The 22,778-nt window shown below is 36.3% G+C and overlaps 1 protein-coding gene and 1 long non-coding RNA gene across 4 annotated transcripts in view; one reads left to right on the top strand and one right to left on the bottom strand.

Annotated features, from left to right (window-relative positions):
- Nucleotides 1-22,778, top strand: part of MALRD1 (MAM and LDL receptor class A domain containing 1) — a 271,441-nt gene that overhangs the window by 210,058 nt on the left and 38,605 nt on the right. Inside the window, exons 33-35 of the mRNA XM_080581229.1 lie at nt 3,723-3,998; nt 10,915-11,040; nt 13,273-13,339. Of these exons, the coding sequence (XP_080437355.1) occupies nt 3,723-3,998; nt 10,915-11,040; nt 13,273-13,339 (469 nt within the window). The remainder of the gene's footprint in view (nt 1-3,722; nt 3,999-10,914; nt 11,041-13,272; nt 13,340-22,778) is intronic.
- LOC308190198 overlaps nt 1-22,778 on the bottom strand; it is a 65,926-nt gene that overhangs the window by 39,044 nt on the left and 4,104 nt on the right. The window lies entirely within an intron of this gene.

Raw genomic sequence — 22,778 nt, 5'->3', positions numbered from 1 at the left:
GGGAAATATTTTTCTGGCATGCCAGGGTTAGGTAATTGTTGAATCGTATGATTTTAAGTTACTGAAATGCCACAGATGGATAGCCTAATTAGTACTGAAAAAAGAAATTTAGATTCTGTTGTTTACATAACTGTCATATATATCTACAGACTGGATATAGTGCTCAAGTATATGCTGAAGTTTAAAGTTAGCTTCTAAGGCTGAGCAAGGTGAGTGCAACTCAGGACAGTGAAAGATATTTATTATGAGTCTTTTATTAGTGCCAGCTCATTTTTCCCTGCAAACCATATTGGAGTGTTAACATTTTAGTTCAAATCTTCCCAGCAGCAAGGAAACTGAATGAATATTGCCACTGTTAAGAATGAAACATGTCAACAGCAGATACTGCAACAATGAGCCTAATATAAATGACTACATAGATAGCAGCTTTAAATGCAAGTAATTAGTTTTGCATTAACGATATGTTGCTTATAATTTCTTTTCAGATTGGAATTAGTTAATGATTGTCTAGATTTTTATATTTCCAATTAGTCAGTTTTAACTGTTAGATAAATACCAATTAATGTTTTATAAATTTTAATTTCTTTAAAGCAGACAGTTAATTTATAATTAAGAAAAAATATTGCCTACTTTATGTGAAGAAACTAGATTGAACTCAGGCATACAGTTTTTGCAGATCACAGCAATCATAACAATTTATAGACTGTTATCCAGAGCAATTTTCATAGTGAATTTGAAACCAAGTAGACAAGAACTAACTGATACGTAATGTGACTTAGTAAACAAGGTGATATTCTTGTGGCCTTCGAGGTATGTTCCCATTTTATTTATGATCCAAAATGATTTTGCTGATTTCAGGATATTGCTTTGGATGTTTATGAATGTACCGAAAACATAAAACAGAGTTAACAAGACCCTTGGTAACCTTACCCCTAATGTAACTTTCAGTGTAAAGACATCTTCACTGCTCTTGGTGAATACTGCACGCTAAAATAATTGGTGTGCAAGTCAGGAAGAATTTGTTTCTGTGCATTATTTTCTAAAAACAATAGGGAATCGTGACAGAAAAAAAAAACTAATAATCCTCCATTTAAAAAAGCACTCAGGCATTTGCTTAACTACTGAATTTAGTAAGGGGCCATTTACATGCATGTGCACTTTTTTATGACTGAGATCATAAGGCTAAACTGATCAGTGCTACAAAAGCCTGAAGATAGTTTAACACACAAGACCAGATTCGTAACAACACATTCAAGCATTATTGATTTAAGAATAGATTTAAAATTTTATTGCAGAACAAACTCAGGTAAAAACCTACTAGCAAACATATAATAAATATGACAGTTATAGGGAAACAAAGTATGTTAAAAATACTCACAAATGTTCTATAAATGCAATTGTTCCTGCAATAAGTGACCATAGGAAAGGCAAATGTATTAACAGTATAGTTGCAATTTGTTAAGAAATTGTGTGGGGTTAATTTCCACTGTAACAGAACAAGCACAGGCAAATTAAAACTGAACTATGCAGAAGTGCATCACTTAGTGGAACTGACTGCAGCTTAAGTAATTTTCACTTCTTAAATACTTCCTAAGTACTATGACAAAAAGGGTCAGAGGTAACAAAAGAAAAATATAGTTATCTAATATCATAATTCCATTCTTTTTTTTCAGAGAAAATACAAACTAAGATTATAAAACAATTCATTTTTTGAAAAGATTTGCTAAAACATAGGACCAAAAGTTTGAAAACAAAAAACAAAACAAAACAAAAAAATCATTTAAAAATAAATTCAGTGTGTTATTAAAATTTCTATACTTAACTATCTAGAGACAACTTTCATATTCCTTTTGAAGTAGCATAAGTGAAAAGTGAAATTAATTTTTTGAGTAACACATTTATAGAACACATCATGAATGTAATCTTTTTCATCCCTTTTAAAAGTACATGTCTTTAGGGGATTTATGATTTAATTCTGAATTCAAACAAACAAAAAAAATCAGTAGGTTATTATTTTTACTGTGTCAAAATCCATTATTGTTGTTTTATGTGCATATTATGACCAATGTATGAAATACATCTTTTCTGGCAGCATGAATTTATACTATCAGTATAAAATGATATCAGGAATATTGTATGAAGCTATTCATTTGTGATTATCTGACTCAACATGAAGATAAAGGATTGCTAAGCTTGTAAGGGTCAATGTTAGACAGCAGAGTTTGAGCTCTTCTTCCTTGTAATTGCTTTGCCAGTGACAAGATGGTAAACTAATATTATGTATTCAGTTTATCTGAATATATTAGCAATTCATCTTCGGCCAAAATACTATTGATATTCATGATGCAGTTATTTTAGAAACAGAGCATGTTTCAGCAAAGTTCTCCCACTGTAAAACTGCATCCTGGTAGCACAGAATATACACAATCCTATGCTGATTGGATTAAAAGTAGCAAAATAATGCAAAAATCCATGTATCTGTAGCATTTGACTTCTGAGGTCAGAGGGCAATGCTTGCACCTTCTCAAGAGATAAGCTAAGACCCACCCATGAACTTTTGCATTTGATCTGCTCTTCTTCAGCATCCTGCTATCTTTTTCAAAGGTGGTGACATAAATTTGTCTTTCCCTTGTTGCTTACGATTATAATATTAATAGTTTCTTTACTCATCTGTCACAAATTGACCTAGAAAAAGATTAAATGCATACAATGAAATTCTAGACATTTTTTTCCTTTCCCCGCACATCAAAAAACCAAACCAAAACAACAACAAAAAAGTCAAATTTCTCCCCTGGGAGACACTGGTGGTGTGAAGAACATAAGGTCAGCATAAACAGCTTCTTAGAATTCAGCTTTCACAAATAGTTCTGATGTTTCTGCTGGTAACATTCAGTTGCAGTGATTTTAGTAGGAAGAAAGGGGAGTTTAAATGTCTTCAATTAATTTGTGTAAATGATCACAGAACGTGTTTGTTTGTTTGTTTGTTTGTTTGTTTCTTTGTTTTCCGGTATTTTTTCCAGTAAGCAAAAATGGAACACTTCTTCCTTTGTCAGTTGTCTGAATAAGTTAAATTTTTAAATTTAAAAATAATTTTATTCTTGTTTTCAGTTGTGCTCTGGCAAGTGTTACCTAGTCATTTATTTGATTTAATTCTCTATCAAGTCAAGCAAAGCTACGGAATCCAAATGATAATAAATTATTTGTAAAAAATCTTTGTTTCTTACTTTGCTGATGGTTCAGACCTTACTATGGATAACAGCTTTGTATGAAATAAGTTCCTTGTTAATCATACATGGTATTTGAATATTTTTTTATCCATTCAATATACAAATAGAGGAAGATCTTGAGGGGTTTCAAGAATATTTTTTAACCTTTTCCTGATACTGGCAAGTTTCCCTAATACTTTGGTATTAACCTTTCTGTACAAACATGGCAGAAGCAATAATGGGATCAAAAGAAATGCTGGATTTGAGCTTTAGAAGCCAAATACTACAACAGCAGCAATGTAGTTAGTATGATGTGACAAAGTGTGTGTTTTAATAGTGTTCTCTGCTTAGGACCTGTGCTTTTATACAAGTTATTTTACTTTTTTAAAAGACTTTATATTCAAAATCAGTTGCCTTCCCAGCAGCACCTATACACTTCTCAGAGGCAATATAGGTGATTACTGAAAGAAGATAACCAATAAATATTCCTTTCTGGGCTTTGTTTTTTCCTTGTAGGACCAGCTGAACCACGGCCTCCAGCTTGCAGCAGTGAACAGTTCACATGTGCATATGTGCAGCAGTGTTTGTCCCTTGATGCAAAATGTAATGGTGTTCAAGACTGTGTGGATGGAAGTGATGAAATGAACTGTCCCACAAGGACCCCTTCCACTGTATCTCCGAACTCCTGCAAAAAAATGGAGTTCCTGTGTCCTTCCAAAGGCTGCATCCCAGCCCTCCTGATATGCGATGGTGTGCCTGATTGCCCCCTTAATGAAGATGAAGTTGGCTGCTGTAAGTTACTTTCATTGCTACAGTTATAGCCATGCTACCATGCTAACTTTCTTTCCTAAAACAGTGACATGAAAAAGAGCAACATGATGTAGTGTAGAATTCGTTATTCCCTAGTCAAGAAAAAACATTGTTTATATTGCCTATAATGCGTTACCTGGAGAGACACTCTACATTTACGAACAATTTTGTTTATGCTTTCTTATTCCCTGGCTATCGACTTTGACAAATGCTTGAAAATGTTTGCATTGTATTTCTGTTAATAATTGAAAGCATTTCCACTGTTTTCCATAGATCAGTGAGTTGTATTTTCATTGTCTCATCTCTTTACAATATGACAGAGAGATTTCTGCAATTCAGTACCATTCACAGAACTCCTGTTCTTTCAAGGATTTCAAAAGCAAGTCTGTTCATCTAGTAGCAGCAATCTGTGCCCTGACCAAGGAGAATGGCCTACAATAAAACACAAGAATAACAGGCTTTCAACTGTAACTATAAAGAGACACCATGAAGTTTCAGATAGACACAAAAGTGAGCATCTGCCCATTTCAAAATGTTTCATTTTTGGCAGATGAACTGAAGCCAAATTGAAAATTCAGTTGGAAGAGACCTTCAAAGACCATCTAGTCCAACTACGTGACCTCTTCAAGGCTAACTGAAAGTTAAAGTCCGTTATTGAGGGCATTTTCTAAATGTCTTGAACACTGATAAACATGGGGCATCAACCACCTCTACAGGAAGCCTGTATCAGTGCTTGACCAGATGTTTCATTACAAGAAAGCCAGAATAATTAGCTACATAGTTTTTTACACATAGGAGAGCATTATTTTTTAATCTTTTAATTCTGCAAGTTTTTTTAACTTTTTATTTTTCACCTGATTAGAACTAAAGCAATTAGTAAAATATCAGTTTCCAGTAGGATAGAAATTACAGTTCTTTAATCATTTGGATCAAAACTACTGAATATACGTGCAGGTCAGTACACAAGCAATTTCTTTTAAAAATGCCTCCATATACATAGGATGGGCTTTGCAGCCTATCTGTATACATGGTTTTGTTGGTGAAAAATATGATTTTGTAAGAGGCCTTAAAGTCTGTGTGCCCCAAAAGCATATGGAAATTCTACTTGCCCCAAAGATCAAATACACATCTCTTAATTTATCTTCATTCAATCCTGTTGCCTCATCAGCCCCTCCTCTACTAGAGACCTCTCTGCTGTATCCCATTACACGTAAATCCCAATGCCAGACCACAGTAGCTAATGTGTGCTTCCAAACAACTGAGATATCATTTCATTGCCTTTGACTTCTAAGCAATGCCCAGAGAAAGAGGGGAAATGAACTCCTGGTCTATTCAAAGAACAAAAATTCTCTGTAGTTATTATAAACCTTGGAATTGTATGTGAGGTGGGAACTCTGTTACATCTGTAATCATATTGCTACTCCAATATTCAGTTTTGATGACACAAACCTGTAAGTTTTGACAATATGAGACGGGAATACAAAAGCAGCAACTTGTGTTTTTCTATGAAGATATTGGTTGCAGGACAGAGCAAAAAGTAAGTGGTTAGTGGTGGTTTGGAATGGAATCAGTGAAAAGCTGATTACTGTCATGCACTCAGTTCTCCCACCGAAATATATACACTATGAAAGCACAGCATTTCATCTCTAGCTGTCTACTTTTAACTTGTGAAATGCCATGTAAGATTTTTGATGGGGAAAAGTGAGAGAGAGGAAAAGGAAATAGACTAAGCAGAATTTGTTAAATATTGAAATATTTGCATAATCTATAAAATCATTGAGTGCTGTGCTAGTAACTCCAGCCTATGTATACTGTAATAATAGACTGTGAGGTTTCTTTTCAGATTTTGTAGAGACCTGAAATTGATTTTTTCTTAACCAGTTATGAACCCAGAGTAGGATTTCAGAAACAGGCTGTGGGTTTTTGTTTTCTTGGTGAAGATCACGTCTTCCTGATAATTTTAGAAAATTTAAATTCAGGAATTACTGACACCTTCCATTGTGTGTATGCCATGTCTCTTAGCAATTTCATTCATTTAAGTGTAACAATAAACGTTCAAAAATGTTCTGACTTCTGATTCCAGGAATTCATCTGAGAGATTTATCTTCTACGTCCTGCAAAAATTAAGTATAGCAAAAAGTAGGCCAGCACAAAGAAAAACAAACAAAAATGCTTTAGTCAGATCTCTACTACAACCAACATTTCTACCACAGGAATGCTTTTCTGCATGATTTAGAGATTTATGCAGGCAGAATTTCCTGCAGAGTTTACTCAGCAGTTAAGTTGTACAGTATGAATACCGTATTATACCTACTAACATGGTAGACCTTGTTACTAGCTGCTTTTAACAAAAAAAATCTTGGAATTGTTTTCCAGTTATAGATGTTCTTCTTGGCCACCCCTCTTCTCACTGATAACTATGGTGAAGAGCACTTTATCTCACCTATTTAATCTATTTTTTTTAATTGGTTGATTATAATGGTAAGAGTATAAAATAAATGTATTAACATATGTATATTGCTTTCCACAGGATGCTAACCCAAGTGCTAATAGCAAGGAATAAACAATGATTTCTCAGTTCTCTGTAGTACTCCAATGTACTCTAAAACATATTTGTTGTAGTTCTGTTAAATATTAATTACCTTGTAAATATTAAAAATTATATACCTTCAAGTGGTATATAATACACCAGCCAGAGGATAAGTGTTACTGGACCTGGTGCTTACCAATGCAGAAGAGCTCATTAGAGAAGTTAAGATTGGAGGCAGTCTGAGCTGTAGTGACTGCTCCCTGGTTGAGTTTGTGATCTCAAGGAATATGGGCCTGATGAAGAACAAAGTCAGGATCCTGAACTTCCGAAGAGTGAAGGCTTCATCAAGGGCAAATTATGCCTGACCAATCTGGCGGCTTTCTATGATGGAGTAACTTCATCAGTTGACAAGGGTAGACCAACTGATGTCACCTACATGGACTTCTGCAAGGCCTTTGACACGTTCCCACATGACATCCTGATCTCCAAATTGGAGACAGATGAATTTGAAATGTGAACAATTCAGTGGATAAGGAATTGGCTTGAAGCTTCACCTAGAGAGTGATGGTCAATGGTTCTATACCCAGGTGGAGGCCAGTGATGAGCGGGGTCCCTCAGGGGTCTGTCTTGGGACTGGTACTGTTTAATATCTCTATCAATGACATAGACAATGGGATCGAGTGCATCCCCAGCAAGTTTGCAGATGACACCAAGTTGGGTGGTGCATTTGGTACGACAGAAGGAGGGGATGCCATCCAAAGGGACCTAGACAAGCTTGAAAAGTGGGCCCATGTGAACCTAACAAGGTTCAACAAGTGCAACTAAGGTTCACTTAAGTGCAAGGTGCTGTACCTGGGCCAGGGAAATCCCAGACAAAAACACAGACTGGGTGGAGAACTCATTGAGAGCGGCCTTGTAGAGAAAGACTTGGGGGTTCTGGTGGATGAAAAGCTCGACATGAGCCAGAAGTCTGCGCTTGCAGCCCAGAAGGCCATCTGCGTCCTGGGTTGCATCAACAGAGTCATGGCCAGCAGGTCAAGGGAGGTAATTGTCCACCTCTAGTTTGCTCTTGTGAGGCCTCACTTGGAGTACTGTGTCCAGGCTTGGTCCTCTAGCACAGGAAGGATGTTGATCTTTAGAATAGGTCCTGAGGAGTGCCACGAAGATGATGAGAGGGCTGGAGCACCTCTCCTATGAAAGAAAGGCTGACAGCTGGGGCTGCTCAGCCTAAAGAATAGAAGGCTCCAGGGTGACCTTATTGCAGCTTTTCAGTACTTAGAGGGGGCTTATAAAAAGATGGAAGCAACTTTTTGCTCAGTCAATGACAGGACAGGGGGGAATGGTTTTAAAATAAAAGTGGGGGAGATTTAAATTAGAGGTTAGGAGGGAATTCTTTACTCAGAGCGTGGTGAGGCACTGGCACAGGCTGCCCAGAGAAGCTGTGGATGCCCCATCCCTGGAGGTGTTCAAGACTAGTTTGGACAAGGCCCTGGCAACCTGGTATAGTGGAAGTTGTTCCTGCATATGGCAGGGGGTTTGGAACTAGATGATCTTTAAGGTCCCTTCCAACCCAAACCATTCTATGGTAAGTGGACCCTGAGATTTTTATCCTTTTGAGAGTTTTAATTTAGACTGGAAAACTGATATATAGGTGAAAATATATTTTCACTTTAATATCTTCACTGTTATTAATGTCTTTAATATCTTTATCCCAAAAGCACTTGAAGGCCTTTCACAAAAGTAAAGAATAATTAGTAGGAGAAATTTGAGGCTACTTGCAACTGTTTTAACAGTAATCAATATTAATTTTAGTTTTAATGCAATGAGAGAAATAACATCTTTAAACTGTGTTCTTAACATTACTTACCTCTGCACCAATAATTTAGTGTTATTGTCCTTTTTCTCTTAAATGCTGGATCTGTACAAGGCATTGAGCAGTCAGATCCATTGTTATGAAGTTTCCCTCTGTAAGTGGTATAAAAACCTCAGTGCAATAAGCTTGTTCGGGCTAAAGGGATACATCAAGACCACCTTGATGATCAACAGTTATAAATGGACCAAAAATAATTAGTATTTCTTCTATCTGATCTTCAAGTATGAGTCCATCAGCCAGCCCAGGACTGGGGGAATTAAAAAAGTGTCAAAAAGAATGACACTTCTTACCACAACCCTCAATGCAAGTAAAAGCTCAGGAACTGAATCTCTGTGTAAGTCATAATATATATGACAAAACATAAACAGCACTTTATATCCACATTAGTGGTCTCCTCAAAATATGTGTGCAGGCATACAAGATCTAAAGCACACACAAAGAATTGTTGAGTTAAATATGCTTTATGTCAAATTTCCAACTTTGTTTCTGTTGAAGCTCTAGTCTGAACATGCAATTATATTTACTGACTGGGTATTTTTGTGCAAATGAACACTTAGAAAAGTAGTTCAAATACCATTGGAACATCATCCCCCAAATTGCAAAGATTGTCAAGGATTTGGATCTGATTGCATATAAAGTAAATATGAAATTATTATTTGGTTAGGAAAGTGCAACAGAGGGCATGGGACTGCCAGTTACATTCTGGAAAGCTGACAAGATCCTGAGATAGATGGTAGGATATGCTACAAGTGTGGATCATGGAAAGCACCACATAAGTGGAGTGATGCTGTAATTTGTTGGTTTTTTTTTTCTGTCTGCCAAGACCTATTTGGCGAGACTGAGTGGTCAAGGGAATAGAGAGCAGACAAGAGTGAGGGAATAGGGAACAGAGAGCAGACAGTGAGGGAATAGTTACACAACAGAATCTACATCACATTCATAACAGAAGGGACCGGAAAAATGTGATATCCATGAGTAAGTGACAAAGTGTGGACTCCATTTAGTAAGGGATGTATTTGCCATTGTAAAAGAGAGAGCTTTCATTTGGACCTGTGCTAGAAAAGGAAATAATAGTTGTTGTTGTTTTTATCCTGCTGTCACCAGCAGCAAATTCCCTCTTCTCTATTATGACTTCTCCAGTTGTAGAACATTGTTGTGATTGTTTAAAATCAGCCAAAACTTTTAAGTTCTTAAAAGATGAATGAAAATTGGAAACAAAATTTAATAGTCTTCTACAGATTTTTCTTTGAGCTGGTGCTTAGGGACATGGTTTAGTGGGTGACATTGGTAGTAGGGTGATGTTTGGACCAGATGATCTTGAATTGATTCTATGATTCTATGAAATGGTCAGTACACATAATTAAAAGGTTTGATCCCACAAACCCTTAATCAGATGAGAAATTTCATAATTCTGTAAGAATATCAAAACTGACAAGAACAGGAAGGATTTAACTCCACTGTTGCAGTCTAAAATTGAACTGCAGCATTTTAAGCGTAGCTTACTCTTGTAGTGTATATAGGCCAGTGATTTATATTATATCTAAGGGTGGAACAGATATATCCTATAGCACAAGAGCCTGGCTGTTCAAGCTGGGTTGCTCATTGCTGTATAAAGTGGCTCTAGGAAAGTAGTATGAAATTTAGATTTGGCACTGGGGTATTGTTAATATTTCTAGATTCTTTCTCTCCTTCTAACCAAAGTTAATGTGAATACATCTAACTTTAATGGAGTCAGAGTTCCCTCTGATTTGTATTAGTTTTATGGTGAAAGATTTCAGCTCATATTACCTAAACAAAAGCATTTAAAAGTAATACTTTAAGGCAGCATTGTGTTAGATAAAATGACAAAACAATGCTATACAGGACGATGCAGGACCATTGGGTATTTCCTGTAGACCAGTGAGTCAGTAATAAATCAGTACCCGGAGGCTTACATGATTCCCATCAAGATTTCCCCTTCATAATTCTTCTGCAAAAATTTAGAAAAGACAACTGAATGCCCAAGAATAATAAAGGTGTGCAAGTTCCATTTTTTAGTATAATATTTTTCTGCTTTTTATACATTAAATATATCTCAGTATTTGGTTTCTTGTATTAGGAGGAAACTATACTAAGTCAATTTTTTGTTTTGTGTTTAAAAATTAACTTCATAATTTTAAAACTAGATTATGCCTGGGAGTTCACTATGTTGTGTGATAAGTTTCTTACGGGTTTTCATTGGCATTTTGCATCTTGTTCTGTCAATGTTTTAAGTAAATATGCCCCCCTCTCTTTCACAAATACAACATGGGAAAAAACAGCATCTGTATTCTGTGTTTGTTTACCTATTTATCTACTCAATAATAAAGCTATATGACTTTAAAGACGAAAGCTTTTAAAGGTCATGTGGACCCACGATTATAAACTATAGTACAAATAAAGTTTTCTGATAGCTTTTTAACAATGAGAAAAGGGAATATAGCTGACAATAACTGTCATGTTACTTTTCCTTCCAGCCCTTACAGGTTGTTTCAATGGTTCTTTGTTATGCGCGTCAACTAATCGATGCATAGCAGTTTCCCAGCGTTGTGATGGCATTGCAGACTGCATTGATTTCAGTCTTGATGAGTCCAGCTGTTCAGGTACTTAGTTTTCCATAAAAATGTCATTAGCAACACAAAAATACAGTGGTTTATTAATGAAACCAGAGGCAGCCCACAAACTAGACTGAATTCCCTCTGTTAACCAGTTTACATCAGGCATGAATTTGCCTGATGAACATGTCAAACAGAGTAATAGTGAGAAAAAGATGGAAAATAACATGCTTAGTTAACATGTGCACAACGGGCTTTTCTTTAGCTATAAACACATTGTTTAAAAAAATAAAAAAAAAAAAAGGTCTCTGTAATATGCTACTACTAAATGCTACTACTAAAGCACTCTTGATTTTAGCTATTTGAATAACCCACCTAAGTAAGATCAGCATTTCTGAGTTATTGGAACAAAACTTGCCCAGAAGTTAGTTATGTCTTTGCTATATATGTGGGGGTGTGGGGGGGTGTTCTTGAATATGAGAGAAAACATCATGTTTTAACAGCAAAATTTAACAATTTCACAATGCGGAGAGAATATGTACTTGTTAAATATGATTGATAAAGAATATTGTAAGGGAAAAGGAATGTATTCAGAAATTAGCTCAATGTAGAAGAATACAGAACGTAAACTCATAGACTTGCATGACAGTAAATTACAAACCTTCCACTTTTTTTTTTCTTTCAGACAGCATATCTTTTAAGTAATTGGCTTTCCAACATTTCTTAAAGCTGCAGGTGTCCACAATGAATAGAACTATATTTATTTGTCTCAGCAAATGATTTTATGTGGCATATACCCAAAAGTCAAAGAATTACACTTAATTTAATGTATTACATTTGCTTTTATTATGCATAAATATCATATGAAAGCATAGAAGAATATATACTGTTGTGCTGTGATTACACATTGTTTTAGTATTTGAGGGCAAAAAGTGAAAATACAACTTGACAGTCATTAATTTAACAGGAAAAAATATTTGTATTTTACCAGTTACTGTAAACAAAAACAACAACAACAACAAAAAAGTGGATTCATTTTTTTCATTTTCATTTGGAGTTTTTCTCACTGTGGAGGAGTAAAACTAAACTTCTGTACAGCTACAAGTGCAGAGCACACCACTGTATGGGCTGCTGCAAGGAAAGTTAACATCACAGACAGACCCAGTACCAGAGCTAAGCCTGACAGTATGGAATATGTGAAGAGATGTCAAAAGCTGAAAACAGTATGAGTGACATCTCCCTCTACTTAAACACTTTGCTCTTTGCAGGACTGATGTTGTGGGTTAACTTCATCAGGCAGCTAAACCCCACACAGTAGCTCGCTCATCCCCTGCAGTGGGATAGAGAAGAGAATTGGTAGGGCAAAAGTGAGAAAACTCATGAGATAAAGTTCAGTAACTATAAATAAATAAATAAAAGCAAGTGATGTGAAAGCTTATCACCAGCTGACTGATGCTTAAACAATCCCAGAGCACTGGCAGTGCCTGCAAAACAACACCCAGTTTTATTGGTGACATCATAAGGTATGGAACATCTCCCTGGTCAATTCATGTCAGCTGTCTTGGCTGTGTTCCCTCCCAGCTTCTTGTCTACCCCCAGCCTACTCACTGTGGGGGCAGAGTGAGAAACAGAGTAAGACTTGATGTAAGCATTGTTCAGCAATAGTTAAAACTTCAGTGTGTTATCAACACCGTTTTGGCTACAAATCAGAAACATAACACCATACAGGTATCTATGTAGAAAATTACCTCTAGACCCAGTATAAAACATTTCTCTAGATTTTACAAGATTGTAATTCTATGTATGTTAAAATTCTTGGCATCATTAATTAGAAAGTTGGTGATAACTGGTAAACAATAAGCATCTGTTCTTTTGTCACACTTGCATTTAAACTAACTAATAGTGTTAATAAATATAAGTTCTGTCTTTGTGGGGTCTTACATATATTCATATTTTTGTCTGAAAAAGCAGTAAGTGACAAAAGCTTCATTTCTGAAATCAGATGAAACTACGACTTGAGAATAATTAGAAGCCTGTTCAAGTGAAGCACCAGGTTTTCTTTAAGCTCAAGAGTCATGCATAGATATTAATGTATTTATATTTGACACTGTTATCACCAAATCAAAGACTAAAGGAAGAGTTTTCAGATGAGCTGAGCACCCAAAATGGCAGGTGTGAACATTCTACTATTTTGAAAATCAGACAATGATAAATATAATAATGGGGGTGGTGCTGGGGTGAGATGGGGAATTACATCAAAGTTTTTACTTTTGTTTGTAGTTTGTCCTGAAGAATACTGCAAAAATGGAGGAACCTGCATCATCAAAGATGACGTTCCTTTATGCCAGTAAGTTTCATGGGGGATTGATTTGCAGTTCAGATTGGGGAAAGGAACTGTTGAAAGAGTGGATTTGTTTGTTTTTTTTTGTTTGTTTTTTCCTATGGACTGAAATGACACTCAGTAGAAATGTATTTTTAAATGTCTCCATGCCTAACATACATTTATTTACAGTTGCTGAATGAAATAGTATTTTGAGAAGAATGTTACTTATTGAATAGAATTTTCTGTAACTTTCATCTATCTTTACATGGGAGAACCTGTTTGCCTGACACCCTTCTTTGTCTCATGCTTCACAACGTTTAACAATGTGTATTTCTATGAAAATGGATATATTATATACAGCAGGCATTGTGTCCCTCAGATGAGATTTATAACAGGCCATATTCTTGTCTTTGCTTGAACTTGTACTGTATTTCTGTTATAATGTTATTTTTTGAATATCTTGGTAGAGAGAAGGTAATTTTTTTTTATTATTTTTTTTTTACTTATGCTAAACAAAGGGCTAAATATATGCTTGTATTTTTTCTGGAAATGTTCTATGTTGAAAAAAAAAATACAGTTCTGTTGTGGAATGTAAGAGTCACTAGAAAGTGTCTTGAGATATCTGACAGTTTTCATTTACACAACGTATCAGTCTGTTTCCCACTGGGAAATTACAGGAGGCTCTTAAAGTGCAAGGAAAACAATGTTGTTCTTTATCACAGTTTTGTCCTTCATGTATTTTAATGGATCTTGCCAAAGGGTTTGCCAAATTACTAAAAAAGTGACTGTCTTATCAGAGTATCTGTCTTAGTCATGACCAGACATTGAGGTTTGTCTCTTAGTCTCTTGGTAACTCACATTAATAAGCCTACTGACAAAACTTCAGTTATTGAAGAACCTGTATCTTTTCATGAGAGATGTAGCCATTGCTGATTGACAAAATGTTATGAATAACATATTCAGAAAATACAGGCACTTTCATACATGATGCAGAGACTTTCATGTATGAATACTTTGATTTAACTCCCAGAAAACATTGTTAATTATACACAGATTTCCAAAACAATGTCCAGTAGTATAGCATAGAGAATGGCCTCTGCCATCTTGGAATTTCGTCAAGATGGCTGTTTCAAAACTTCCTGGTACACAGAGAGAAAGAGGAATGAAAACATGGGGGAGGTTGCAGATAACATGGAATAGATAACCAGAGGAAAAAGAGGGACTGGGAAACCTGTGGTGGTTTTACCCTACTGGGCAGTTGAACAACCGTGCTCTCAATCCCCCCCTCCCAAAGGAACTGTGTGAAAAAATACAGTGAGAAAGGGCTCAAGGGCTGGGATACGTACAGGGAGATCGCTCACCAATTACCATCACGGGCAAAACAAACCCAACATAGATTAATGTAGTTTATTGCCTACTACTAACGAGTTAGAACAGGAAGAAATTAAAAGCAACCAAAAAACACCTTCCTCTCTCCCTCCACCCTCTTCTACCTCCTTCCCCCAAGTAGCACAGGGGAATGGGAAATGGGGGTTGCACTCACTCTGTAACGCTTTGTCACTGTCTGCCTCTGCTCCACGTGGGGTCCCTCCTACAGGATGCTGTCCTTCCCCAGCTAATCCTGCGAGGGCTTCCCACAGGCAGCAGCTCTTCAAGAACTGCTCCAGATATAGGTCTGTACCATGGGGTCCATCCGTCAGGAGCAAACTGCTCCAGCACGGGTCCCCCACGGGCGGCAGCTCCCCCCAGGCCCCCTGCTCCTGCGTGGGCTCCTCTCCACGGGCTGCAGCTCTGGCCCGGGGCCTGCTCCTGCGGGGGCTCTCCATGGGCCGCAGCCTCCTCCAGGCCACATCCACCTGCTCCACCGGGGGCTCCTCCACGGGCTGCAGCGTGGAGATCTGCTCCGTGTGGGACCCATGGGCTGCAGGGGGACAGCCTGCTCCACCAGGGGCCTCTCCACAGGCCGCAGGGGAACTGCTGCTGCGTGCCTGGAGTGCCTCCTGCCCTCCTGCTGCACTGACCTGGGGGCTGCAGGGCTGGTTCTCGCTCCTCGCTCTCCTAGCTGCTGCTACGCTGCAGTTTTTTCCCCTTTCTTGAATCTGCTCTCACAGAGGCACAACCAACATCACTCACTGGCTCAACTCTAGCCAGAAGTGGTTCCTTTTTGGTGTCAGTTGAAACTAGTCCTTATCATGGGGCAGTCCTGCCAGCTGCTCTTACAGAGGCCACTCCTGAAGCCCCCTTGTTTCCAAAACTTTGCCACATAAACCAAATACAGTACCAATCAAAACTTTACAATATTTTGAAGGAATTAAGCATATATATAACAGGAGAGTTAGCTTTTTCTGGAATAAGCTTCTGTATGATATTTGAAACCCCCACATCTCCATTATGGAAAGAAAAAAATGAACAAAAATGTATCTTGAATACAGAAATGTAGAAGTACTCCAGTTTTTGTTTCCTAAGGGCAGGGGAAGGGGGTTGGGGTTTGGGGGGGGGGGGGCGGTGGAGTAAAACCTATAAATTAAAGCAGAATTAGTTTGTGCTCAGGTCTTGGATTACACCTCCTGAAAAAAAAATAATATATATATATATATTATATATAAAATAAATAAAAATTAAACAGGATGACAGAATTGTGTGGAGATTTCTTCTCTGGAGCAACTGCTGCTCTAGACTGCAGGCTAGATCAGGAGGAAAAAAAAAAAAGAATAAAAAGAATAAAAAGGCAGGAAGCCTGTGGGACAGCAAGGAGAATCCTGAAGAGAGCAGAGTGCAGAAGATAATGCCCTGACTCAGAAGTGACAGAGCCTTCCTAGATACCCAGTTGTAACTGTGGAGATAAAGTGACCCTAAAAGTCACTGAATTTGACTAAAATGAACAGGCCTTACTCTTCGGTAACACAGAGAGCAAGATCTTGTGTTAGCATGTCCTTCTGTTTCTATTTTGCATACACAATGAATTCTGGTCTTCAGCTACTTGAGATACTTTTGTTCTAGTTCCTGTTAAATAAAACCTGGCTCTGGAAATAAAAACTTCCTTTGGCCTTCTCTGAGGAACTTGGTTTAACAAAATAAAGCCTGGTCAGATTGCAAAGTTTTGGCTGATTCAAGGTTCCATCATGGTCCTATGAAAACCCAAATCTCTGTTGATCTTATCTTAATCTGAGGTACTTTGATTGAAAAAATGCAGTCTCTGGAAAGCATTTTTATTGGCGACAAGGGGTTTTTGTTTTGTTTTGTTTTGTTTTTCTGTGTTTTTAATGCAACGTGGTTGAAGTAGTTAGCTGTATACATTCCTCCAAATAGCTTGATATGTCAGCAGGGAAACAAAACGAATTTGCAGTAGCTGCTTAAGCAAAGCAAATAAACCATTTAAAGAGATTGAGTTGATAGTAGATTATATATATGCATATATGAGATTTTGTACATTTATTACTTCTTCTTAGGTGCTTTTGGTGCTGTATAACTTTATATAAATTCTCCACTGTTGCTTAGATATATAACATGAATACTAAGGATGTCAACCTGACTTCAGCAGCTTGTAACTAAGAGGGTTCAGTAAAAGGTAGAAAGTGAGCTCCAGAATCCTATTATGAAGAGCTATCAGTAGACCAGGTGGAAAAGATAACTGTGGATAAAACTCTAGAAAAGTTTCAGCATTTATTGGACTGGGTAACAGGGTTGGTATATAGGGTTGTTGTCATTTCTGATGTTACTGAAAATAGCTTTTCTTAGCTGGTGCGTAATGCATATTGTAACCTCAGTGCGAATCCACAGTGTTTAAGAAAGTTGTGGTGGTGGATGTCCTCAGTGAGAGTCTGCGGCAAAACACAGAGCAATGGTGCTTTGCAGGTGATTATTAGCTTACTACTTGAATGAAGCCAGCTTAATGGCTGTGCTGGTCTTCTCTGATAGTTAGGTTTGAGAGCCATTTGTGATCATTTCTCCTATATGGTCAGAAGAGTATTTGGAGTACATATAAAACACGTTTATCTTGTTCTTACTGCTTCTTGGGTATGCTCTTTGACTGCCAAAATAGATGGAACTCAAACGCTATGGTCACTCTTATTTCACAAAATGTGGCTCCTGTTTGTCCTGAGTTCCCTTTTGTAGTAGATGTGTAGCCAAGTAGCTAGTGGGCTAGTGCTGGCAATCATCTACTGTGGCTGCACATGCAAATAATCATAATTTGAGCGATAATGCTAGAATTTTTGTACATACAAAGGTCTTATTTCCAAAATTTTCTTTTGACTTTTTACATGTACCTTCCCTATTCTTTTTTTTTTTTTTTATTTTTTTAAGTAAGACCACAGAGCTCTAGAAATATAGGAAAGCAATCTGGGAAATGTGTCTTTGGAACCCACTGAAATGGAAGGGTGAGGCTTCAAAGACTGTATTAGTGCTGGGAAAACAAACAAACAAACAACAACAACCAACCAACCAACAAACAAACAAAAAAAAAACCACCACCACCACCACCAAAATGAACCACACTGAGAATAGAATAAAAATGTTTCTTCCCAGACCAATAATGCAATATTTTAACTCTCATACCAACTAGACAAGATTAATGAGATATATTCACATATAAAACATACTAAAACTTACATATAATAAACTCGTTATAGTGCTTGCTATTCCTTTTATTTTATACAAACACTTTCTGTGTAATATACCAAAATTCAGAGCAGTTGCACTGTAAGTGCACTATACAAAAGAGTATAAAGAGAGTGCTTTTATTAATGCCTGGCCTGTAAGAAAGCTCTATCCTTAAAAAGAAAATGTAATTACATTCACTGTCCTGTAATTAAACAATCATGTTATAAATTAGAAATACATCTTCATTAAACATTTTTGAATATGTACCATCTAGCTAATGGAGCTGTAGAGATTAGAATTTCAAGGAGCCTTTATACATAGATAATTATTTAATGTTATCTTTGTAGTTGTGTATCTAAATGCTGATTTGGCTCAAAATACAGAAATTAAATTATTTTGTTTGCTTTGATTGATAATAGTGAAAGAGTTGCCTTTTGTTTTTACTTTTTAGAAAAGAATTTATTTTGCAGGGTTATAATTGATTCAGATGTTGCTTATTCTGCTTAGAAAAGCTATAGTCTATTTGATCCCCTATTTTTTACTTCTCTCCTCTTCCTTTTTCAAATGAGCCCTTTATTCTAATCACAACTGGTCTGTTTTAATGGACAAATAAAGTATTTTATCCCCAGTGGCACAATAACAGTATTCTACAAAAATGAAAACATTACTTTGTAGTAGTTGAGACATTTTCTCAGAATCTGATTTTGTCTTCAAAGTGCTAACTTCTGCTGTGCAAAATACATTTTTGAGAAGAAACCCTACAAGGTGGCATGCAACTTTAAATAATGTCATAGTAGACTCATTCAATGCATTTTCCAGACAAGTATCATGTGTGCCAAACAACGGAAATTTCACATCCTGTCTGGGCAATGTCTTCCAGTGAGGAATGACTGCGTTTTTCTAGACGCTTGCCCTTGGATCTGCTCTTACATGTGCTGTGGATTTTTGAGGAGGGATGCTGATAGTTGTGTTTAAAAACTAAAAGTAGGGGGATTGTTTAAATATCAAAGTATACCATGAAAAAGTATTCCCAACTAAGAAAATAAAATGCTTTGAAGCATCTAGCCTGTCATCTGGTGAAAATATAAAGCCCAGAGAGTGACAAGACAGACACATCCAATTCATTATTAAAATGAGTTTACAATGGGAGAAGATGACAGTTCCCATTTCAGCTGTTTGTCCTACTGATCTCAGAGATTCCCACCTCAGTTGCAGGCAGGATTGCTGGTGTAACAGCTGCTGAATTACTGTGGGTTACAACCTGCTGAAGCACAGCAAACTGCTACTGAGTTCTCAATTTTTGTAAGAATTTTCTTTTAGATTTGCTGAACAAATGTGATATAGGTAAATTGATAAAGCTATATAGAGCCTATATATCTACCAAAGAAAGGTGTTAGTCATGCAAAAGTACTTTTAGATAGGGAAGGAATGGAGCAAGGGTGTAGCTATGAATGAAAAGGAAAACTATCACAAGAAGTCAAAAAGATAAGACATTGAAAAGGGATGTTATGCTAAGATTTGACTTCTGGGGAATGAAGACAAAGGAATATTTTTATATGCCTTTAGACATATGTAAACACATATACAAGCATACATAGCTGACTTAGAAAAGCATGCTCATAACCTTCCATTACCCAAGAGCCATCTGAAAAGTGATGTTGATGCAGATAAAATAATAAATTCAGTTTGCCTGAGCTGGGTTAATTTGAGAATGAAAGGACAAAATCTCTATTCTCCAGAATAAACAAGACACAGCTTATTGTGAAAGAAAATACACAGTATATTGATGCTTATGTAAAACTCTTTCCTAAAATTTCTATTTCCTGTATTATTTTCTGTTTATTCTTTATCTTTTCTTATTCAGAAAAGTTTCATGATATCAAGATGTTTATTTCTGATTAAGTAATCCTATTGCATCTTGATTTTCATGTTTCTGACTTCATAGTCTTTCCCAAGACAGATGATCATCATGTCATTAAGAATATATATGAGATAACAGAACACTAAGCATCAGAAGAAATTGAACTCTTCAGGAATGTTTCCCATTTCATAAAAAAGCAGTAGAGTTATGTAAACAGCAGAAGTATATGCAACCTAAACTGAACCATCTCCCAATAAAATTTCTTGCATGGCTGCTGATACATATATAGAGAGAGAATAGGGATTTTTTTTTCACCAAGTGTTTCAATTTAAAAATAAATTTGTCATGTTTAAAACTTCTGTGTTTGCTTTTGGCTGACATATGAAATGATCAGTTGAGTTCAGCTAGAGGTTTGTGGAATTTTATACACTCAAACATTAATAATTAATATTTTCATTCTTGCATTAAGAATACAAGTAGTACAAAAGAATCATCATATATGTGATCTAGGTATAATGCCCTTCTTTTACAGTCTAAAATATTTCTGAAATTTGTAAATATTCTTTTATTCCCTGTACCAGGGGAATAGTATATTCCTGAATTTAGTACTTTACCAACCCCACTGCAGCTCTCAAAATCAAAGTGAGACTTATATTTAGAGTCTGATCAAAATAACTTATGTTTTAATATGAAGATACTGTAATCTTATTCATAAGAGTATATGCAAATAGACATAATTTAGCAGATACAGTGAAAATTACTTTGGCATATAAGAATGCTTATAGAAAAAAAAAAAATCTCTTCAGTTGGATTTCTTCTCCCTCTTTCCTCTACTAAGAAATCTTAGCATCAAAAGTGCTTGAGATGCTAAAAACATTCAGCCTCTCTGATAAATATGCTATATTTCTATTTTGATTTTCTATTCCCTCTTTAAAAACAAAGTCAAAGTGAAATAAGGTTTCTACCGTAGGAAGATTTTATTATTACTAAATGAAGAAAAATGTCTTAAGAGCACTTTTACCTCTGAATGACTTTACCTCTGAATACCCCAAGACTATAAACATCATTGCACTTAAAATTCAGGAGACAGTTTTGTCTACGACAGGGACAAGTTTAGGATCTGGGAAATGTATCTGTAGGAGAGGATGCTTATTGAGTGATAATGAGAGAGGTTTTTACAGGGGAGGATGTTAATTAATGTTGGATATTGGATGCTTGCCAAAGTATGAGGGTCCCCGAAGGGTTAGTCCTATGAACTCCAGATGCTGAAGAGTAGGAGATATAGATGAAAAGCTTAAAATCATAACATTTTTGAATCTGATTTACTCATAACAGGAAGGAATAGGTGTAAATTCACAGAAATACTTTTCAATAAAAACAAAACTTGACAACAGTTGAAGAATTACATACCAGTGAAGGAAACATAAACACAAGGTTTGCAAAGATTCCTGTGCTACAGCCCCCTCTTCTTCACATTCATGTAGCTGCCTTTTTGAATTTAAAAACATCTTGGTATATCCATTCATAGGCCCATAAATTATATATATGACATCAAACAACTGTTAATACACTCTAGGTTCAGATATTCTTACTTACCTTTCAGATTGTCATTCTAGATTTAAATGAAGAATAGGAAACAGTACCTTGTCTGAATATAGTATTCTCATATCCTAAGATTACCTCTGAATGTCTGGCTATCAAAACTTCATTGCTTAGGATCAGCTCATCACTAGAGATCTCTCTAGGAGGTACCTGGATGCTACAGGTTGAGCATATCTAATACAATGCACAATATTTTATAAAAGTTGTAAGGGACTTAGAGACTTTTGGAAAATCTATATAAAATCAAGCAAGTTATTAAGAGTTTTGAACTTTCACTGCATTGAGGAAAGTTTTGATGCATATAGGCCTGTGCTTATGGTGGGAGGAAAAGTGAGGATGGTGGAGATCTGTATTTGATAATGTGTTATTACATAAATCGTGTAGGAAAGACAGATAACTTCTATTATGTACTAACTACATCCTGGTATGTGTCCTAACCACTCTAACCCACAAAACTCCCTGGTGTTACAATGTCCTCAAGCTATCTTGCAGGTTTACAATTTTCCCTCTTATTCAGCCAGCGTGAATTTAAGTCTCCAAGAATTATACCCTTTGTGCTGTTGCTAGGTGGCTAAGAGATTGCCTAAAAGCAGCAAATTCTACTAAATTAAGAACTTTTGAACTTTTCTTCCTGGCTTTTGTAGTGTTGACTGATCTGGAAAGCTCCATGCATTTTAATTTTAAACACATACTAACAGAGGATTTTTCTCAACGCTTGGAAGGATCTTTTCATGTTTGCTATTGCTCTAATCAGCTACCAGGCTGCATCTCTAAGAGGGAAGCAGTAACTATGTGCCATTCCCACACAGACTTTTTTATATTACTACAAGGAAAAAGTACATATACATTAAAGAAAAAATAATTTTGCCCACTTCTAGTCTGCAAGTCATATTTTCAGTGTACAAAAATATTTCTCTTTCAAAAATATAGATTGAAGTTGTGAACTTTGAAATATTTTTTAAAGTATGTAAAGGTAAGGTGGTTCATGCAAGAGTTTCAATATTGATCTCAGCAACGTTACTCCAGAATAAACATCAGGAATAAATTACAGCAGACTAACGTTTTGATCATTTGCAACTAGCAACAACTAAATGGAACCTGTATTGCGCAGTTCTGGCATACCTGACTTTCCTGCACAAGCCACTGAAAGTACAGCTTTTCATGACTAGGAGCTAAACGAAACAATTTTTAAGTGTTGCTAAGTTGAACATGCTAACACATGTTTTGCACAGAGCAGAATTCTGTTTTTTAAATAGTTATTTCAACTCTGGTGATTGCATTTTCAGATTTTAGGTACTCATATTACCAGGTATTAAAGTCTTCCTTCCTTCCTTCCTTCCTTCCTTCCTTCCTTCCTTCCTTCCTTCCTTCCTTCCTTCCTTCCTTCCTTCCTTCCTT

This window comes from Anser brachyrhynchus (assembly GCF_964034855.1).
Source record: "Anser brachyrhynchus genome assembly, chromosome: 2".
NCBI lineage: Eukaryota > Metazoa > Chordata > Aves > Anseriformes > Anatidae > Anser > Anser brachyrhynchus.
This window is presented reverse-complemented; position numbering and strand designations above follow the sequence as displayed.